This window comes from Streptopelia decaocto, assembly GCF_964273445.1.
Source record: "Streptopelia decaocto genome assembly, chromosome: 5".
Lineage (NCBI taxonomy): Eukaryota > Metazoa > Chordata > Aves > Columbiformes > Columbidae > Streptopelia > Streptopelia decaocto.
This window is the reverse complement of record NC_138659.1, coordinates 21984697-22004693: the sequence shown is the minus strand read 5'-3', so window position 1 is coordinate 22004693 and position 19997 is coordinate 21984697. Positions and strand designations below refer to the sequence as shown.

The 19997-nt window shown below is 39.7% G+C and overlaps 2 protein-coding genes across 6 annotated transcripts in view; one reads left to right on the top strand and one right to left on the bottom strand.

The window, feature by feature from the left end:
* Window positions 1–203: 203 nt before the first annotated feature.
* EXTL2 (exostosin like glycosyltransferase 2) lies at window positions 204–8374 on the bottom strand. 5 transcript variants are annotated; one of them, XM_082054662.1, is made up of 6 exons: window positions 8246–8369; window positions 7716–7834; window positions 6643–6698; window positions 4959–5386; window positions 3478–3548; window positions 204–2892 (listed from the first exon to the last, which is right to left on the bottom strand). In XM_082054662.1, exons 2-6 carry the CDS (start codon window positions 7725–7727, stop codon window positions 2401–2403), a joined length of 1059 nt encoding a protein of 352 aa, XP_081910788.1. In that variant the 5' UTR covers window positions 7728–7834; window positions 8246–8369; the 3' UTR covers window positions 204–2400. The 5 variants fall into 5 exon arrangements, with proteins under 5 accessions (XP_081910788.1, XP_081910789.1, XP_081910790.1 ...); XM_082054663.1 differs by lacking the exon at window positions 7716–7834 and having other exon boundaries at window positions 6643–6903; window positions 8246–8374; XM_082054664.1 differs by lacking the exon at window positions 7716–7834 and having other exon boundaries at window positions 8246–8315.
* Window positions 8375–8886: 512 nt separating this feature from the next.
* Window positions 8887–19997, top strand: part of SLC30A7 (solute carrier family 30 member 7) — a 33473-nt gene continuing 22362 nt past the window's right edge. Inside the window, exons 1-6 of the mRNA XM_082054661.1 lie at window positions 8887–9102; window positions 9287–9388; window positions 15092–15205; window positions 16670–16757; window positions 18346–18472; window positions 19383–19532. Coding sequence (XP_081910787.1) covers window positions 9023–9102; window positions 9287–9388; window positions 15092–15205; window positions 16670–16757; window positions 18346–18472; window positions 19383–19532 — 661 coding nt within the window. The 5' untranslated portion in view covers window positions 8887–9022. The remainder of the gene's footprint in view (window positions 9103–9286; window positions 9389–15091; window positions 15206–16669; window positions 16758–18345; window positions 18473–19382; window positions 19533–19997) is intronic.

Below are 19997 nucleotides of genomic sequence, written 5' to 3'. Positions count from 1 at the left end.
GCTATCTAAGCTGTGGTTTTTAATGGCCCTTTTTCCTCATGAGTGGACCTTACATAAATTAAGTGAATGTGCCAACAAGTACACATTTAAAAAAAAAAAAAAGAAATCTTGGTGCTACTCATCTGTATGCAAACTGTGAGTTTAATTTAGACATCTAACACTGAAAAACTTGTTCAATAATCTGAAAATAAATCCATCACAAATCTGTTTTATGTATTTATTTGACAATGGTACAAATTAAATTTACCAGTATAATAAAAGCTTGTTCTATTAATTCTTTCACTGATACAGAAGAACAAAAAAACAACCAACCCAGAACAACTCCTTCCCCCGACAAAGAACCCAATACTAAGATTTGGCTGTGTTGACAGTTCATTTCACATTTTAAAAGTAAGGTAAACAACATCTGTGAGTTCCCAAAATTGTAGTTGATACTGCACAGAAGCTACAGAAGACCAGTAAAGTAAATAAAATGCAGTAAACTACCACTAGGAAAGCTGCATTTCTGGAGAGATCATAGACCTGTTTGTATACTACTTACCACTACAGCACAATAATTAAAAGCTACTTTTCATTATTACAACAAAATTAAGCAGACTTTACATTGCCGTTTTAAGATTTTGCCCTTTAAATCTTTCAAAAGTACTAGGAAGACTTCACTGAACAGAAGCCAGATCCTTTAACACTGATAGAACAAGGCAAAGGAATCCTCCATTTCCCGAAAGAAACCCAAATACTCACACCCAGAATCAGCCCTGCTGTAAGGAACGTGTCACATTTTCAACCACTTTTTGTTCAGCTAACTTATTACAAAAAATTATAGAACTATACACCATTTGTGCAGATGCTATTTGTGTACTAGGAATAAGCTAATTTTGATAGCCCATCAATACTTTTGAACTGATATTAAGAATCAATTAAAAGCTGATGCAGGTGAAAATAAATCTACTTTGAATGCCCGATTCGATTACTCACTGTGATACAGGAAAATCATTGGGTTTTGTTCTTTCCTCCACACCAGAAAAAAAATCTGTAACTGCAATGGAAAAGGTTTGTCCTGTTTATGTTAACACAATGTCTCCAAAAATACAGAGTTCCAATCTAACAAAAGCTGTTAGTAACAGCTCTGTTTCTTGCTATGAATGAAGCCAGGGAATTCAGAGACTGCTAACAGTCCAGCCCTGTCAAATATTACTGTACCTTAAAATACTTTTTTGTATTAACACTTTACCCATTCATTACACATTTTAATTCTGTTGTCATAGCCACCAAAAACAAAGACAAAAGGAACCAAGAGTAAAATAAATATTCATTTGAAAGAGTAGCTAAAAAAAACAGTAGACCTGTAATATTACAAAATGCACCATGTAGTAAATGTAGAACAACTTACTCTTACTAGGAACTGTAAATAAGACATTGTTTAAAAGTGAGGATTTTCTTAGGCACATTTTTGTAACAATGCCCATGCAAAAAATGAAACAAAAAAAAGTACTGAGTATTAATAAGTAATATCCCATCCATTTCTTCTGGGTGCTTATATAACTTTCCTATTTCATGTATTCATGTTTCTTACATTTCCAACTGCTAGGTTTTACCTTTCAGCTGCTTGTAGTGTTTCAGCAACTCTAGACAAATTAATAACAGGAAAAAAAGCCACATCAGAGATCATTTATTACTATCTCAGCAGTAGTAGATATTGTAGGCAATGGTTTTAGGACTATCTGAGACTAAGGTGAGGTACTCTCTTCTGGCTTGCCTTCCTAGCAGCTTTAGGAACGTCTCAATACAGAATAACTTATATACAAACTTCAGAGGGGTTTTGTACAGGAGTGTAGAAGCCTGGCCAACACTTCACTGTAGCCCTTCTGTAGTTGCACTGGGAACTGTGCAGGAGGAATTGAGGAGGGGGAAGGCAGGGAAGCATCTCAACATGTCACTATCAAAAATATGCCTAGACCTCATTTGACTAGTTACATATAATTAAAAAGAAAAAAAGAAAACACAATGTTCCCCGTTTCCCCCCCCCCCCCAAAAAAAAACCCACCCAACCAACCAAACCAAAAACCAACATACAAGAAACAAACCAACCATACATACTGAAGGGCAGGAGTGCATTCTTGTCTGCAGGTTTCCGAAGAACCTGTCTAATTAATCATAATAGCTTTTCAGGTTTTAAGTAAAGAGGATGATTTTCTCATAACTAAACATTTATATCTATTTTTTAAGTTTTCTCAGAACTTACCATGGAGAATTAGTAAGAAAGGAAAAAAAAATACATTAAAAGCCAAATGGAAAAAATTCAGAGGCTACAAATAAAGATGGCAAATTACACCTTCTGTCCTTGAACTCTCTACAATTCACTGAGTACTGCTTAACATCTAACACCTTAAATTCATTGGCTTACATTTTATTTTTGTGATTGGCATAATTAGGAAAACCAAACTGAGAAATCATGATATTAGAGTATTTTAAAGGCATGCCATCATAAATATTAACCAGTTTATTTACACAGTAAGATCTCTGTAACAAATGTTCTGCTCGGTGCCACATTCCAGAATAGCCACTGTTAGTGTCTTTTTCTAAATTTCTTATATCAACAGGCTTCACAAACACTCCTGAAGGCTTTCCAGTGTGCTTGGCTACCAGAAAATTCATAGCAATATCATCACAATTTTGAGTTTCATCTATTAAGGCGTAAACAGCTTCTGGCTGTCTTTGAAAGTCTTCTAAATAGCGACTATGAAAAAATGCTGCACCAATAAGAACCATAGAATACTGGTCTCCGTTTCCAAATCCGGGGTTCTGCAATTCGAAGCTGCCATAACTATATACACCTGAAGGAGTAGAAATATGCTTTCTAGGAACAAATCCCACTATATGCTCTGGAAATTGCTGAAAGAAAAAAGAAATTTAAAAAAATCAAAATGAAGCCACACTGTGAAATGTATGTTAAGCATTTTCATTATACAGGTTTATGCTTTTTTTTAAATGAGAGGAGCACAAAATTATTGCCAGGAAAGAATTAAATTGTTGGCATATGGTCTTTTGATCTGCATATATGTTGCAATTAAATACAGTTTTTTTCAAAACTGACACAATATGCCTCATTCCACATCATGTAGTGCCAAGAAACATCTATCCACTATTTGTAGCTGTGTATTTGGCACTCAAAATTGTTTACAGACAGTTTTTCCTAGAGAGAAAAAACCTCCACTTTTTTTTTTTCCCAGCTTGCTATAAATTTAAATAAATTCAGCAGTCAGCAACTTCAGTGACTGTGTACAAGAAGAGTTAAAAATTTGAAAGTTATAGCTACTACTGAAGAATATTTTTTACAACTTCTACTACTTCAGTCTTCCTAAAATTTATAGCTAGAAAATCAATGGTAAAACATTATGATATAATGTTACTCTAATTAAAACCATTAATCTCAATTGTAACTTACAAATACTGCCTTACAAAGGTACAAAACATTACCTGCCAAACAGAAAAGGCAAAAGCAAGGTCGTGAGCACTGACTAGTGTATCATCATCCATCATTAAAACAGCTGAAGGGAGAAAAAAAAAAAACAAACAACTTTTAAATACATGAGCACAATACGCAGCACAGTATTTGACAAGGTAGCTGTGCAACTTCTGTAACTGTTAAGCTGAACTGCAGAACTGAATCGTAACTCCTTGAAAGTAGATTGAGAAAACATTTAGATTTCAAAGCTAAAGAAAGATTGCAGCTTTGTGGTAACTGGAAGCAAACCTAAGTTATAGATTATTTGCCACAAAACTCAGCAACCTTTGATTATCTGTAGGACAGCTGGTCAGATATGTGCTGGAAAACTTGGGAGTGTTTGACAAAGCAACTTAAAATTCTACTGATCTTGTTTAAAAATACAACTCAAATAAAGAGTTAGATACCATTCTTTTGTGTATGATACTTAGATACCATTCTTTAGTGTATGAGATTTATACAGGATTCTTAGTATAAAATGTTACCCGTCTCCTCACTCCTTACAAGTTCTAAATAAGCAAGCTTAATAAATTGCACTGGCAACGTTCAATATGATTAACTACAGAATGAAGAATCTTTACCTTAAATTTTAGGCAAAAGACTATCAGCAAGTGGAAAAGGAAAGAGCTTCTTAGATCAGAACTCCAGATGCATTAAAGATTTTTAAGTTTATAGTCAGAATAAATCCTATTACAGTAAGTAACGCACTCGGGAAGCTGAAGTTTCTAGTGACTTCTAGTGTTCCTAGAAGTCATGGATTTTGAGTAGCAAGGCATGTTAGGAAGGGGGGAGTAAACAGAATTATCTTTACTAATCATGAGTAAGGTCAGGTCTGTAATGTAACATCTGGCATTTTTTTCCACTTGCACAGTAATAAGCGTTGTTTGTTTCTTCTCCTGGAAAGAGCTTAGGAAGACTATTTCAATGAATAGCCAAAAGACTGGGAAGAATATTCTTTAAAAGGATGAATAATTTGAGATGGGAAATCAGACAGCTAGAGAGGGAAGCTTCTCTGAAGAACAGAACATGCTTGAGAACTTAGTCTTAAAATGAAAGGATTAAATCAAGTCTTTATCAGATAACAAGTCCAAGTTAATGCAGAGACTCAACAGATACATGCACTATGAATTTTAGTTTACACTACAAAAGGGAGGCTGAACTACCTGTGTTTAGGTGACAAAGAAACTGGAGAACAGACACAGTTGCAAAAACCCATGAAACGCATTTGACATCCCTTTTTTCCTTACTCTTCATTGACAGCCTCTAGCCTGCTGCTGGTGGTGTGCATCCGATATCATTAAAATAGGTTTATTCTATATTACCCACATTCTATTAAGTAGCCAAACAGATCCATGAGTTTATTACATAATATATCTCAAACCATCTCTCTTTTAGCATTCAGATTTTAAGTGTGAAAATAATATTAGTAGTAGTGATATGAACTGCTGATTACCTTTTGTTTCCAGCTCAGGGAAATTCTGGAGTCTGTTCCTCATGCGATTTACAGTTTGAACTTTAAAGACAACAGGGACAGGATGAGGCCCCAAGGAATTCCACATTTCCTCTGGTGTCTTCTCACCAATGTTATTCCACACAACAATTACTTTATGTAGGTGGGGGATGGCTTGATAATGATTTAAAAGCTTTAGCAGTAAGTCAGTTCTGTTGTATGTCTGCATAATAAGAGTAAATGAATCCAAGGCAGACTGACTCTGGGTTTTTGATTCCCTTTTCAAATTGGGCATTTTGTCATCTTTGATACTGGGAAGCAAAGCTGTTAAAGCACCTGCCACAAGTAGTAAGACAATGATCACGACAGAAGTGAAGCGTAGTAGGCGGATTCCCATAACTCTTCCTGGAAGCTTACAAAAGTGAAAATACCTTTAAAACAAGTAACAGGAAAGGAAAAGTCATTAATCCCATGTATAGTTACCTCCCTTACTTGAGCAAAACTCCCATAATGTTAAGTAGACTTCTGTTTAAGTAATAAATACGGAGGATTTCAGGGCTTGGGTCAATTATTTGCAGCTATCAAGACATATTTCTGGTACTTAGCTTCTACGTTAACTTGCTTTTCACCTTTTTTTTGTTAACTTTGAATTTCATTGTTCTGTAAAAATGAATCAAGAGCAATTCTTTAACTCTAGATTGTTCATTGTCTCTTATTTTCTCAGTACTGCATTTTTGATTGAACATCTACATACTTCACCAGACCCATTCAACTGACATTAGAAAGCAAATTTGTACAGAGATTTAGTATTTTCAGCATTGCAGGAGCTCTGCCTCAGCTGGGAAACAAAAGGCAGAGAAGGTGCCTCCTCAAGAGCTGTGGCAGAAAAGAGGAAGTTAAATGCTCTTTCTTTTTCTGTGGCTCAGGCGCCATAAACAGAAGGAACAATCTATCACTGATTTGCTGGCCATTTTGTCAATAGTTTGTATATCTGCTCAGTAATGGTTATTGGTAAATACAATATGGAAAATACAATTCTGTTCATACTAACTGGGGCTATTAACACAGGGGGAGCACAAGAAATGTGCTAAATAGGGTAATGTAGGAATGCAACACTAGAACTCAGTGGAAATGGGAAATGTCAGAGGCTGGGTGTTATGTATCAGCTAAAGGGGAGAGCAGCCTTAGTGCAAGGCAGGGGTTTCTGGATCCTCCTGATTTTGGAACTAAACAGGAGCTCTTAAAACGCGGCTCCTACAAAGGTAGCCCCGACATTCAGGTCTCGTAGGTACCACTACCAGTTCTCCAGACATTCATAAATTGTAATCTGAGCAGGATCCAGCAGCCACTGCATTCCACAGTTTGCACCTCAAATGTGTCATCCACATGTGTTCTTCCTCCTTTACTTGCAAGATTAGTATGAATTGAATAAAAGATGAATATTCTGAGCTTACTACTAAACAGTTACTCTTCTATAGATACTACTCATGGTACTCCATTAGTAAGTTCTAAGACTTCAGCAGGGAGTTCTGATCAAATTAAGTGATCCAGGACAGCCCCATCTCTCACAAGAGAGTATCTGTGCGTTTTTCCCTCACAAGTTTTGATCACTTTTTATCCACACTGTATATACCATCCTTAAAATATGAATGTAAATTATTTAAGTCTAAAAAACCTCTCCACTTACCTCATAGTTGCCAGGTAGGATTGTTTTTCCAGGACAGTTGTTTGTGATCTTTGAATCTGTTGGAAATGAAAGGGACTCTATAACTGAAGGTTAACAGTTATTCCCCCATGCTACCCAGCATTCTGATACAAGTAAACATTCCTCTCAATTCTTGATTGAAGTACATATTCTTGGTAATTATCCAATCCCTCTTCCTGTTGCTCAGTTGAATAACTGTCTCTGCCTTTCAATGAACACTCCAGAATGAAGTTATTACACCAGCTGGTCAGAAAGAAAAGCACAGCATATGTCTCTACTTGGAAAATTATTGTTTTGTACCAATGCAGTGTCTATGTGTTCCGTCCCGTGGGTCAACTACAGAGATACAAGTAGGTCTCCAGAACTTCTGTTGCTTTATTCACCAGGCACCACTAAAATACGTATTTGGCTACCACACTCTTTTCTGGCTCATCCCCTTCACACTCTATTTCCACTAAGCTTACCAGTTGTGTTAGAGGTTTAAGACACAGCATTTTGTTTTTCCCATCTGGTTTGGCAGCTTGGCAGAAGGGAAAGCAAATATGAGCGTAAGCACAAAAAAAGGATACACAATATGTAGGACTGCAACTTAAGAAATGTGTGTCTGTTAAGGCCCCTAGGTTGTTGGAGGGATTTTTGTTCTTCTAAGACTAGCTGAACAAAGAAAGGGAGTTTTTACTTTTTATGTAGGAATGGTACTATAAAAATACAGAGAGCAAGAAGTTATATTTAATAATCAAATCTACGTGAAATTTTGTAAGAGTAATTTGTTTAGGTTCTATAAGCTTACTTCTTAAAAGTACAGAATTGCCAACTTGTATGGATACCAGATATCTGAATATATCCATACACACAGGTCTTCCAAACTTAAGTTCCATTTTTACCACTGACTGACTTTGTGAGGCTGGAGAGGTCACTGAAACTATTTTCAGAACTTAATTTTTGATTGCTTCATTTTATAGGTGTAAACAATCATACCATATATTGGTCATATGTAAAAAGGTGGACCTTAGACTCTCTTTCCCCAGTTGCAACCTTGACACAACAATACTTACCAATTCTACCATAACAATTACTTAGTTTAAAAACATAGTTAAGATGAAAGTGTAGATGTTGTTCACTGTGGTAATGAGACTCCCTGGCTTGCCATAGATTCTTGTGTTTACTCAATAGGCTGTAACAGTAAGTAAAGATATTATTATCTATTCTCTTATTAAAATAAACATCTCTATAAAAATCTTTAGAATTAGCATCATAGCACTTTCCAGTAAGAAACCGATGATCAGTTTTGCCAACTGAGTTATGAAATTGCAATGTACGATTTACCTCTTTAAAAAATTCTTACACTATCCCCTGTAGAGAAGACCTTTTCAAAATACAACTGACGAAAATAAAAACCCCTCATCAAAATACAGCACTTTAATCCTCCTTCCAAGAAAAAGAGCTCTTGAACGAGTTTCCCTCTCTCCGTGGGCAGCACCTCCCCACAGCATTTCACAACTATTACCCGCCGCCGCGCCGCAGCAGCTCCGGCTGCCGGAGCGCCCCGCGCAGCCCGGCCGCCCTCCCGCGCGGTTTCGCTCACGTTCAGGAGGGCGCCAGTGCCGCCGCTCGCTTCCCCGCCGGTGCGGCGCTCTCCGCAGCTGGGCTGGGCTTCCGAGGCGTCGCCAACAGCAGCGAGACGGCGGCAGGGCAGGGCACGGCAGAGGAGGTGCCGGCCCGGCACCCCACAGATCGGCTGGGCCCGCCCGCGCAGGCCGCTCCGCTGACTCAGGGGTGGCCCAGGCGGGATCGCCGCAGCGCTACGGCGGCGCCGCCGTACCCCGCTTCCTGTGGGGCGTCTCTCCGCTTCCTCCCGGCAGGCCGCGGGTTGTAGTTCGGGGTGCTGCCGCGGGCAGGGAGTCCTCCCGCCGCCCGGCACTGGCTGTCACACAGGTTCCCAGGGCGCGGCGGTACGCCACAGCCCGGGCCCGGCCGCGGGGGACCAGACCGCCGCCCCAGCCCCGAACCGAGAGCTGCCGCAGCAGCTGTTCCGGGAGCACCGGGCATGGCGAGCGGGGCGCGGACGAGCATTCCCGTTCTGGAGCCTGGTTTGGTTTTTCCATTGGCAGCGCGCGCTCTGCCCTGTGACCGGCACCTCGGAGCCCAGACAGCGCCCGGCCCGGGCGGCACCCGCCGGCAGCCCCGCCCTGCGCGCCCGCCGCCGCGGCGACACGCCCGCTCCGCCACGCCCCCCGCAGCGCCATGTGCGGCGGCGGCGCGCAGGCGTAGGCCGGAAGTGTGACTGGCGTGTGGGCCGGCCGGGGGCAGCGCTGCCGCCCCGCCTGCTCGCCGGGCACGCCGCGGCCCCGGCGCCGGCAACATGTTGCCCCTCTCCATCAAGGACGATGAGTACAAGCCGCCTAAGTTCAACCTGCTCAGGAAGGTGTCGGGTTGGTTCAGGTGAGCAACCCAGGGTGGGACGGGCCGGGAGCAGTGGGGGCCGGGGCCGCGGCCGAGCCCCCGCGGAGGGGCTGGGGAAGGCTGATGGTGAGGGCGTCTGGGCCGCCGGTCGAGCGGTTCCGGCCTCCTGCTGCTGCCTCCCGCTGGGCCGGCTGGAGTGACCCGCTGTGTGCTCCGTGCGCAGGTCCATCCTAGCGGACAAGACTTCCCGCAACCTCTTCTTCTTCCTCTGCCTCAACCTCTCCTTCGCCTTCGTGGAGCTGCTCTACGGCATCTGGAGTAACAGGTACCGGGCCGGGGGGCGCGGGGCGGGAGCGGCTCCCAGCGCGCAGGAAGCGGCGCCTCCCGCCGCGGCCAGTGCCACGTCTGCCTCTCGGCGGGGCCGGGCTGGGGCGCCGCGGGCTGGGGCCGAGTGGGCAGGCCGGGCCTCCGGGCCCGCCGTCCGGAGGGGCCGGTCGGCAGAGCGCTGGGAGCTGCTGGAGAGCTTCCTCCGACCGGGAGCGCTCCCGTGGGTAGCGACCGGCTCCGCCAGCCCCTCAGCTAGAGCCCAGCGTCTCGGGGGGATGCGCTCCGTCTCGGGGACGCGACTCGGCGCTTTCTGGAGGAGTGCTGTTAGAACCTGGGATCTTGCTGGTCGTGCGGCCAGGCTTTTTGCTGAGGAGGAAGCCTGGCCTTGGCATGAGGTACAGGACCCAGGGCCTGTAACCGTTTCGTGCCTGCTGCTTGCCGCAGGATCCTTTGTCTGGGAATGTGGTTTCATTTGTAAGTTGATAGCTCTGTGGCAAAAAACAGCGCTACAGCAAACATCCTTGTCTTGCAGTGAGAAGCAGGAATTAACACATCCTGGTATAACTAAGTGATACTTTATGTAGCACATAAATTCACAAAGGTGGAAAAAACAGTAGGGACTTGACTAAATTGCTACTGAAAAATCTGTAGTAAAATATAAGCAGAAATTCAAAATAACTTTAGTACTCTGTACAGTGTACAGGTAGAGAGCAGACAATGGTAGTAGTGTCTCCATCATACTTCATTCTTGACAGAGTTGTTTTATGGTGGTATTTCAGTCTACAAGTCAGTACTTCAGTTTGAAGTGGACAGACATGGAAATGTCATTTAAGCCCAACAGTGTCTCCTTCCACATGGAACTTAAAGTTGTCTTTATCAGAAGCCGCAGTATGGACAGGGATTACTGGTGCTCTTAATCTAAGAGCCTTGAGTGAATGCAGCAATGCAGATTTGGAGATAGTTATATCCTACTATTTGTCATGTTTCTCTGAATCTCAAATCATACTATAAAATCCTTAACCTTGGTTACAGTAGCACTAGTGAGAACTCAGTGCTGTCTTGGCAACGTGCAGACTATCTTGGATGTGCTTGGTTTTGACTTTGATGTTGAGTCACTTTGCAGTTGTCTGAGGATTATTGTATGTGTAGTCTGGTCAAGAACGGATTTTTTTTAAGAGCTCAGAAGACATAAATATTTTTCTTAATGGTTCATATATAAAGAATTAAATGTTTGTGAGAGTTTGTTCTCATGTCTTTCTTATAAGCATAATAACTTTTGGATGGCATGACCAGAAATGAAATCTATGCCAGAAAACATTCAGTATAGGAGAAGGTTAAACAGAGAAACTGAGACACTTTCCAGAAATTCATCACTGAAGAATTTGGCTTACTGGAATTGAGAAGACTCTTACTTATTTTTGTTCATTATAGATATTAAGAATTGGGATTTGCTCAATAGTCATCAGTTGGACCTCTTGTTATACCACTACGTTCAGGTATTTTATGTTAAGTCTAGATTTTGGGCTGGAATAGAACAGTATCTTGGCAAGCATCTCTTAGTAGAGAGGAGTAGCGAAGAGGTGTGGAATGCCTTCAGTGAAAGCACATGGTTCATGCCTTGGAACAACAAACACGTGACAAGCAAACAAGGAGCCCTATAGGGAAAATTATTTATTGAGTTCAAAAAACGCTGTTCCTTCGCTCTCCATGTGTGAGATGCGGAAATGGAACATTTGTAAAGGGGATTTTGTGTATATTCTTGGAGCTCTTCTTTATTTCACTGTGGCCTGTCTTGGGTATGGCCAGTGCCTGATGCTTATTTCAGAATCAAATCTAATGATTTCAGCCGCGCAAATTTTTGTCAGCAAGCTCTAAAAGTCTTCAGTTCTACTAATTATTTTTTTTTTAATGCTTACTTCTTACATTCTCCTTAGCTTATGTTTGCCAAGTAATTTATTTCCTGAACTCACATAACTGTTTTGTCATTTTTATGATCCTCTTACAAATGCTCTGCTATATTGACGTTCTTGAAGCATGGACAAACGAACTGCATGTGGTATTTTGCTACCTGAGAGCTTGTTTGAAGTTGAAATCTACTATTTGGACTGTTCTGTTTTAAAACACTATTACGTGCATACTTCTGTAATTTGGTGTTAAAATTGTGTTATTAAGTCCTCACTAAAGCATCCTCATTCAGATACAATGTGGTTGAGTACAGGGTTTCTACTGGATTATACTCTGGATCATGTGTTCCAGTTCTGATGGAAGTTCTTGCATACGTCCCATGTTGCAAATGGTTGAAGGGATCAGTTGTTTACTTCACGAGTCACTTTGCACCTGTTTTTTAAGGTCCCTTTAATTTACAGGTCATTTTTAAAAAGCTTCAGGTAAAATCAGATTGGCTTCTTACTGGGCTTCCTATGGTTTGTGCAGCCGAATCTCTCACAGCCGTAGGTGTAACACAGAGCGTGTTCATGCCGTGGGTGACTTGCCTTGTAGACACAGTCTGTACTGACCCCTGTTGATAAATCCACGTGCCTCTGGCTGCTTGGAGATGGCAGCACAGCAGTCTTGTTGCACTTATGGTAAGTGACACTTCTGGAAGATTTGCAGGTGTGAGCACAGTACTGTGATAACTTGCTGTGTGATTTCTGGTTCTAGAGCTAGTGCGGGATTTTGTTTCAGTAACAGTCCTTATACAGTCTTTCCCAGGAGACTTTGTACAAAAAAAATCTCTCAGAAACCACTAGCTATCTCTGTTTAACCATGCTTATTCCTTCTATTTCACAATCACTGCAAACTTACTGTTATTGTCACCCGAATTCTACCTGAATGTTTGATGTGTTTGAGTTGTGTGGGTTTTTTGTTTGTTTTTGTTTCCCCACTGGATCTTCCTTACTGCTCAGAACCAAACCTAAAATGAGCTGTCTTCTTAGGGATGTCACCTGGTTTTGGGGAGGGGGAAGCTCTCACCTTTCAAGAATTTGATAGGCGTTCCATTCTACTGCTTCATAGGCATCCAGCTAAAATCTTTGGTCTTCCTTTAAGATTTGTTCAGAATTACTTCCTATGTTTCCCGCTTGGGTGGCTACAGCACCTAAGGACAATTTATCGTTACATCATCCTCTGCCTTAAAAGTGTGTTATAGTTGTATGTTTATATACCTCTGTATGTGTACATAAAGTATATATGTAAATAAATAGAGACAGCAAGGTTTCTGTTCTCTCCTCCAAACCCACCTCTTCCACAGTTGAGTGTTTTGTCTGAAACACTTCAGATTAATCTTGAAATTTATTGCAGTCAGACTGAAATAGTTTTGTTTCATAATGTGAAGTACGTCAAACTTTGGCTAATGAAACTTTGTATTTGACTTCAATGTGAACATGTGGCTGTCCTCCAGAACTTGTTACTACGTAACCTGTTGTTCTTCGGTTTGCAAGAACTGAATTGTGTATGTAATTGTTCTTAGAAAACCAAAGGATTGGGAAAATGGAACTTCTGGGACGATTGTAATAGCAAATGCTCATCAGTACCTCTGTATCAAATGTCTTATCAAATATGAAGCAATTTTTGTGTTTTGATGCACATACTTCCTTACAGACTTACAGAACCTGTTTATGATTAGTAGTTTAGTAAAATTTGGCCACCATTGTGTGTGGTGTTAAATCCAATTTACATACAGCCTACAAACTCGTGTGAGTTCTACTGACTGGGTAACTCATGAACTAGGTTGAGTTCTTTGAACTTCATAGGGTAAAACAGCATGCTAAACTTATCCTGTGTTAGGCAATCGAGATTGTAGGTGTGCATTGGTCATTGAAATAAACCATTTAGGAAGTGGTCTTTTCAGCCTCTGCTTCCTTCAGCTTCCAGATGGAAGGGGAGTGTGTGTGTTCTAGTCAATTCCTTCCAGCTGATAAGACAAAGATTTAAGAACTGATAACATTTACAAGCAGTGGCTCATCTTTATTCTAACACCACTCTGTCATTTTTGAACTGGAATTAGCTGGGATCCATTCAGCTGAAAGCACAGATGAAGCGGGGATTTGCTTGGATTTATTTCTGTGTGGACACAGTTCAGTCAAACTAGAAGAGTAATGATGATCGCCAGCAAAAGGAGCAGATGATTGCTATCATTACACTTAGCAAAATGAAGAAGTGGCCATCCATAACAACTTAGCACTCTTGTCTGCATTTTTATTTTTTAAAGTTGTTGATAGAGCTTTGTGCTCTATGGGGTACTGTTGTTGCTTCCTTTGATTTAGTGTAGCTTCACCACAGTGTCTTAACCTTCCAGCAGAGATCAGGATGCTGGAATCCTTGCTTTTTGCTGTGGAGTGATGGAGTTACTTACCCCTCTCATCATAATCTTTTATAGTGAGAAGAACTAGAAGTATCTTGGATAAATTCTATACCTATTTATGATTAGGCTAAAACACTGGCTGAAGGTTTGTGATTGGAAATTTGGAGAATGAGCACCAATAAACTAAGAAGAATATAGGTGTGGTGCTCTAGCATGCCATCAGGGTCTTGCTTCTCTGCTCATGTAAAAACCACATGTAAACATAAGATGTTTATTTAAAAAATGTATGTGGTAGTCAAAAGCACTTAAGGAGTATATTGCTTGCTGGTCTGCTTTTATTTCAGGCAAAAGAGAATATGATCTTAAAATTCCCTGTGTACTGAAACTCCATTTTTTCAGCCTGCCCTACTCATAGAAAGTGTCAAGTTGCTTCAGTGTGAATGAATGTTAAAGACAGACTCTTATCTGATGATGTGTTAGCTCTGAAATAAGATACTTGAGAGGATAACGGTAATACTGAAATAGACTTTGCAGTCTTGGAATTTTTGCCATAATGAACTAAAATTTTAAGTGGAAGACTACAGTGTGTACAGGCCTAAAACACTTTGTCACAGACATATGTTTGTCAAAATTTTAGGAAACTTTATTTGATTGATTCATCTTTTTTTTTTTTTTTTTCCTTTCCTGCAGACATGAATTTTTTACCAATTTTTCATGTGTCAAAACTCTTCCCAAATATCAAGTTTGAAAATGGATTTGAAAATATTGCTTTTTTAAATGCTTAGTGCCATCACTCTGGTGGTATTGGTAGTTTTCAGCAGAATAGTTTGTTTTATTGCACTAGTTAACCTATATATACACTGTGTATTATAGATACCCAAAAGCAGTATCTTTAAACCAAATTTTCTTTTTAACTAGCTGTGGGATACTACTTTTACAACTTTTGTGGGATCAGCATTTAAATGTGACTCATGTATATGTTTTTCTAGCCAAAGTTGCTCATATGGCCAAACTATAAATCAAAATATAGGAACGAATACCTGCCAATAGAATTATGTTGGCGAGAGATATGTCTGTGGGTATATCTACCCCTGGGGGTTTGGTCTGTGTCAGTGGAAACCACCTCCTGCTACCACCAAAATCATATGCTGGGAGGATTTTTTGCCAAGGGCTCTTCCAAAGTGCCTTCCCTCAGCTGACAAAAGCAGTTTTCTCATAATATTTGTTTTGTCATCCGTTTGTATCGGAGTTTCTCCTTTGTGCTAGCAAAACCACACCTGAAGCTTTAGACACACAGTGTGTTCTGCTAATGTGTAAAAGATTAAATGCTGCTTTTTTTCGTACTGAACATACAGCATATGGAACATAACTTTTTTTTTTTTTCCTGTTCTTTTCCAGCTTAGGTCTAATATCAGATTCCTTTCATATGTTTTTCGACTGTACTGCTCTATTGGCTGGATTAGCAGCTTCAGTTATTTCAAAATGGAGGTCAAACGATGCTTTCTCATATGGGTAAGAAACTTCAAGTTGTTACCTTAATGTATTTTAGTAAATGTCTAGGTGCTAATTTTTCACTGCACGAACAAAACCTCTTTTTGCAGAACATGGAAAAAGCTATATTGAAAGTGTGTGTGGGGGGGGGTTTGTTTTTAAGTTGAGTTATTTTAATTTTTAAGTTAATATCCCCCTAGAAATAGTAAAAATGTAAAGACATTGCTTTTGGGGAGCAGGTTTATTTCTTCTGAGATCTCTGTGATTGTACTAGTGGAACCAAGTCACACACCAGAGAGCTGCATTCCCCTGTGTTCGTGGCACCAGTGTGGTAAGAGCAGCTGCTGGTGGGCTTGTCCCCGTGGCGCAGCAGGGTGCCGCACAGGCCATCTCAGGTTGCTGGTGCTCTGTGCCACCTTTGGAACAGAAAGTTCCAACTGGAAGGAGCCAAGTCTCCGTGGTGCTGCACCTGAGATGTGAGCCCCACTTCCAGAACCAGCAGCTGCAGCAGCTGTGGCCGCCTTGAACCTGGATCCTCAGGGCTGAGGTTGGTCACCCTGTGCCGCCCTTCACAGCTGGAGCTGCGGCAGGGACTTGGTTGTATTGCACATGGCATCTGTGCCCTCTGAAACAATACTGGTGATGCAGTATTATTAATTGGTGATACTGATTAATTAACAGCAAATGAGGTGTTACAGGGGTTCCTGTGTTCCCTGTAGCATTACTGGCTTGAATGTCAGCATTTACTTTCAGCTGTCTTGCCTAAGCATGGATCATGTAGTTTGAAACTTAAAGCACTGTTTAATTAAGATGGAAGCTCCAGTGTGTCTAGAAATCAATTTAGGAAGAATTGATTGTACCGTGAACTAATTGCAATGAAAGCAGTTTCTGTATTAATTACAACTATGCATTTAAACAGCTGGTGTTTCATTTATTAGAGAACAGCCACAATTTATTAAGTCTGATGTTTGCTACGTTGGAATTATATGTTATTCTAACCTGACTGGTTTTTATTGCCAAAATTTAGTAGCTGAAATTCTAATTTCTACTTTTACTAAAAATCCCCCTACTGGTGGGGGAGCAAATGAATGTATGGCTATTTTATATTAAACAGAACTTTACATTAGCACAATTTGATTACATCTTACATGTTTATCTTACTCTGTGTCTTCCAAATATACATTTATAACATAACTTCCAGTAGAGGTGATCTTAAGTGGGAAGATTTTGATGTATTGAAAGTTTTCTTCCATGTAGATTAGTTAAAGGCTAATCTAGATCAGGTAATTTCTGTCAAAATACAACATAGTTAATTTTATATACTTTTCTGTAGTTTATATACTGAATCTTACATTTAGCAAATCCATGTGTGGTACAACTGCTTGAAACGTAGAAGTTGGTACTCCAGTTTCTAAGTTGGAATTTTAGCTTTCAGCATTTAAATGGAGGTGGTAATATATGCTATTGCTTTTTTGTTTCTTGCAGGTATGTTCGAGCAGAAGTACTTGCTGGTTTTGTAAATGGCTTATTCCTCATCTTTACAGCATTCTTCATTTTTTCTGAAGGTGTTGAGGTATGATGTCATATTGCTGTATCATTGTCACATTTCCATTTGTAAAGCATATTTCATGGGGATAGAATTATTGAAATCGATTATGTTCACAATTATTTAAAAATCTGTGATGTGAACAGAGAATAGGACCATCTGAAGTTGCTACTTTGTGGCACAGAAACCCAGCTTTTTCAGTGTAGCTGTACTAGCTTCTTAAATAGTGTATTTTGGTTGTGTGTAAAGATTCTGTGAGGTTTACCCTATCCTTTTTCTGCCACCTAAGTGTGTCATAGAAAGATCTTCTCATTGTTAAAGGACAAATAAGGCCAAAACTAGTCATTCAGTGGAGAGAAGTTAGCCATAAGAAATGGAAATACATTCTGCAAAGTAGTTTGACTAAGTAATTTAAAAAAGAGCATTATCTTCCAATCTTGAAATCTGATATAAATGCCAAGTAGTAATAGCTTTCATATCTAGAAGGGCGCTTTTCTTGATTTGGTTCAGGTGATCATTTCAAGGTTAAATATAGACATTGCAGGTGTCTGTAACGAAGTGAGGTAGAATTAAGAATTGATAACTGATTCTCATCAGCTCGTATTAATGCTTTTACTTTTTAATGGGAGAGGTACTATAGGTTTGTTTAGACTTGTAGTTCGGAACACATTCTAGTGGGCTTATTTTAGTTATTAGAGAACTGGGAAGAGCTTTCAGGAACAGATCCTCTACATGAATAAGCCTGTAAATAATTAAAAATCAATACAAACTTGGCTAAAATTGTGTAAAAGCTTGGGAAAACCACTCCAAAGCTAGAAACAGCAACAAAACTTACTAGAAAAATGAAAAACTGCTACTGGAAAGGTCAAAGGTAGCGTTGAAACATCATTCTTTTCCCTGGTCTGAGCTCCCATGCTAAGTATCCCCTTTGCGCTGTCAATCCAAAATTTTACATCTACTGTAAGTTTCATTGTCTCACTATTGCCTGTACCTTTCAACCCCGTGGACAGATGGTGAATGTTTCTTTCCCCTTCAACACTTAGCTTCAGATGCAAATTGTGTTAGGCCTGTCTCTTTGAAAAAAAAACTTCCAAAGAAAATAGGGTAAAAATAATTAAAAAAAAATCAATCTAGATTTTAGTAATTTCAAAAAATGCCACTATTTGTTGCCAGTCTTCATTTCATTGTCTGCATCCCCTCACACTTCTAAGGAGAAAGGAAGAAATGACATTTTAGGCTCTTGGGCATTGTTTGGATGACTTGGGCAATCCATGTACTACAACAAACTTGAATGTTTTCATAATGGTGTTGAGCCACATCCTGCAGCATAATGAAATCCTACAGTAAAAGTTAGCTAGATATCAGAACACTCTACTATATTTTCTCAGCTTTAATAGCAGAGCTTTGACTTCAGACAGTAAGAATTAGTCTGTGTACCACCCCAAAACCTGAAAGTCCCGAGTAATTTCTAATTATGTCTTTATATATGCCTCTATGTATGAGAATGCTTCTGTGTTTGTATTTTTCTGTGCCTTTTAGTAAAGAGATTGTAAAACTCTGTTTGTTTCCTGCTTTTTTGTTTTTGTTTTGTGGTGTTTTTTTTTTTTTTTTTTAGAGAGCGCTTGAACCTCCTGACGTGCATCATGAGAGACTCCTTCCTGTTTCTATACTAGGATTTATTGTAAATCTCATAGGGATATTTGTTTTTCAACATGGAGGTCATGGACATTCACATGGCTCTGGTAGGATGTCTAGAATTTTCAGTACTGTGTTTTTTTCTTGGCAACTTGTGTTGCAGGACCTTATAATCCTCCAGTGAGAACCCCAGTATTAAGTTTAAATGTCTTTTTAGTGGCAATCCTAGCCAAATGCATATGTGATCTTTTGCAATATTGACTTTTATGTTTTATCACCAGCCCTGATTTGTCACTACCGTACTTGTCATGTTAATATCCATTAACTGGAAGACCTAGAACTCCAGAACATGCACTCTTGTGCACCTTACTGGAAGAGGTTTTGCAAACTGTCGTCTGGAAAAAATTAAGCTGTAGTTAAGCAAGGTCTTTCTTGGTTGGAAAAGTTACAAAACAGTGGCTGAACCACTTTTTAAGTATGGGATGATTCAGCTTCAGATGCTTCTCATCTTAGTGTCTTTGGAATTTAAATGTAGAATTTGTCTAAATACATATGGTAAGCTTTTTACTGCAAAGCTAAATGCTGTCACTTTCAGCTTAATGTATTAAACTGATATAGACTGTGGAACAAAATAGTCTTTGGTCTTTAAGCAGCAATTTAAGCTTGAATTTTTAATATATGAATGATAGCCGATTTCTGGTTTCTTAAAACAGCTATTTTTAATGTGCTTGTATCAAATTATGTGTACCTTTTTCAAATTGTACTAAAAGTGTAGCACAACTTTTCTCAGAAGTGGGAATGTATAAAAGCACTTGACTTCTCAAATCAGATATATTATACAGCTGTACAGCATAGATTTAGAAGACAAGCAGCTTGTGTTAATTTTCTTAACTTATTTGGAGCCATACTATAAGATGACGTAAAAGATGAATAGGTTTCAAGTAGCTTAGAAACAAATGTAAGCACACTTTTATTCAACACTTCAATTTATATTCTGACAATGATATTTGTTTATAGGGCATGAACACAGCCATTCTCTATTTAATGGTAGCCTCAGCCATGGACATAGTCACGGAGGTCATGGTCACAGCCATGAACATAAACATGGCCATGGACACACTCATGATCACGGCCACGGACACTCTCACGGTCAGAGTTATTGTCATGGTAAGTACTTAGCTAATGTCACAGACCATTGTGACTCAATTAAAATTTGCCATTAATGATTTACTGGGGAAAAATAAAAAAAAGAGGGTGCTGGCAGCTCATTGAGAGCATACATGAAAATAGTTTCACTGAATGTGTGGTGTGCTGTGCCACCGCCATGTTTTGTGACTCATTTTGGTAAATGCTTTTTTGCTTGCAGGAAGTTCAGTGTTAGTTTTGAAAGATTTTGCTTTACCTGTATTTTTTTGAATGTTCACCATAATGTGTTGGCAAAGCAGATGTATGCTACAGCAGTATAATGAAGTCAGTTATCAAGTACTCTCTTTTCAATTTTTTATTAAAATCAATAGACAAAGTTAACCTGCTTTGCTGGTGTTCTCCATTTGAACAATTTTACAGATCAAGATAATTAGAAAGATGAACAGGCAATTTTACTCAAGTGAACTATTTCTGATTAGTAAATTT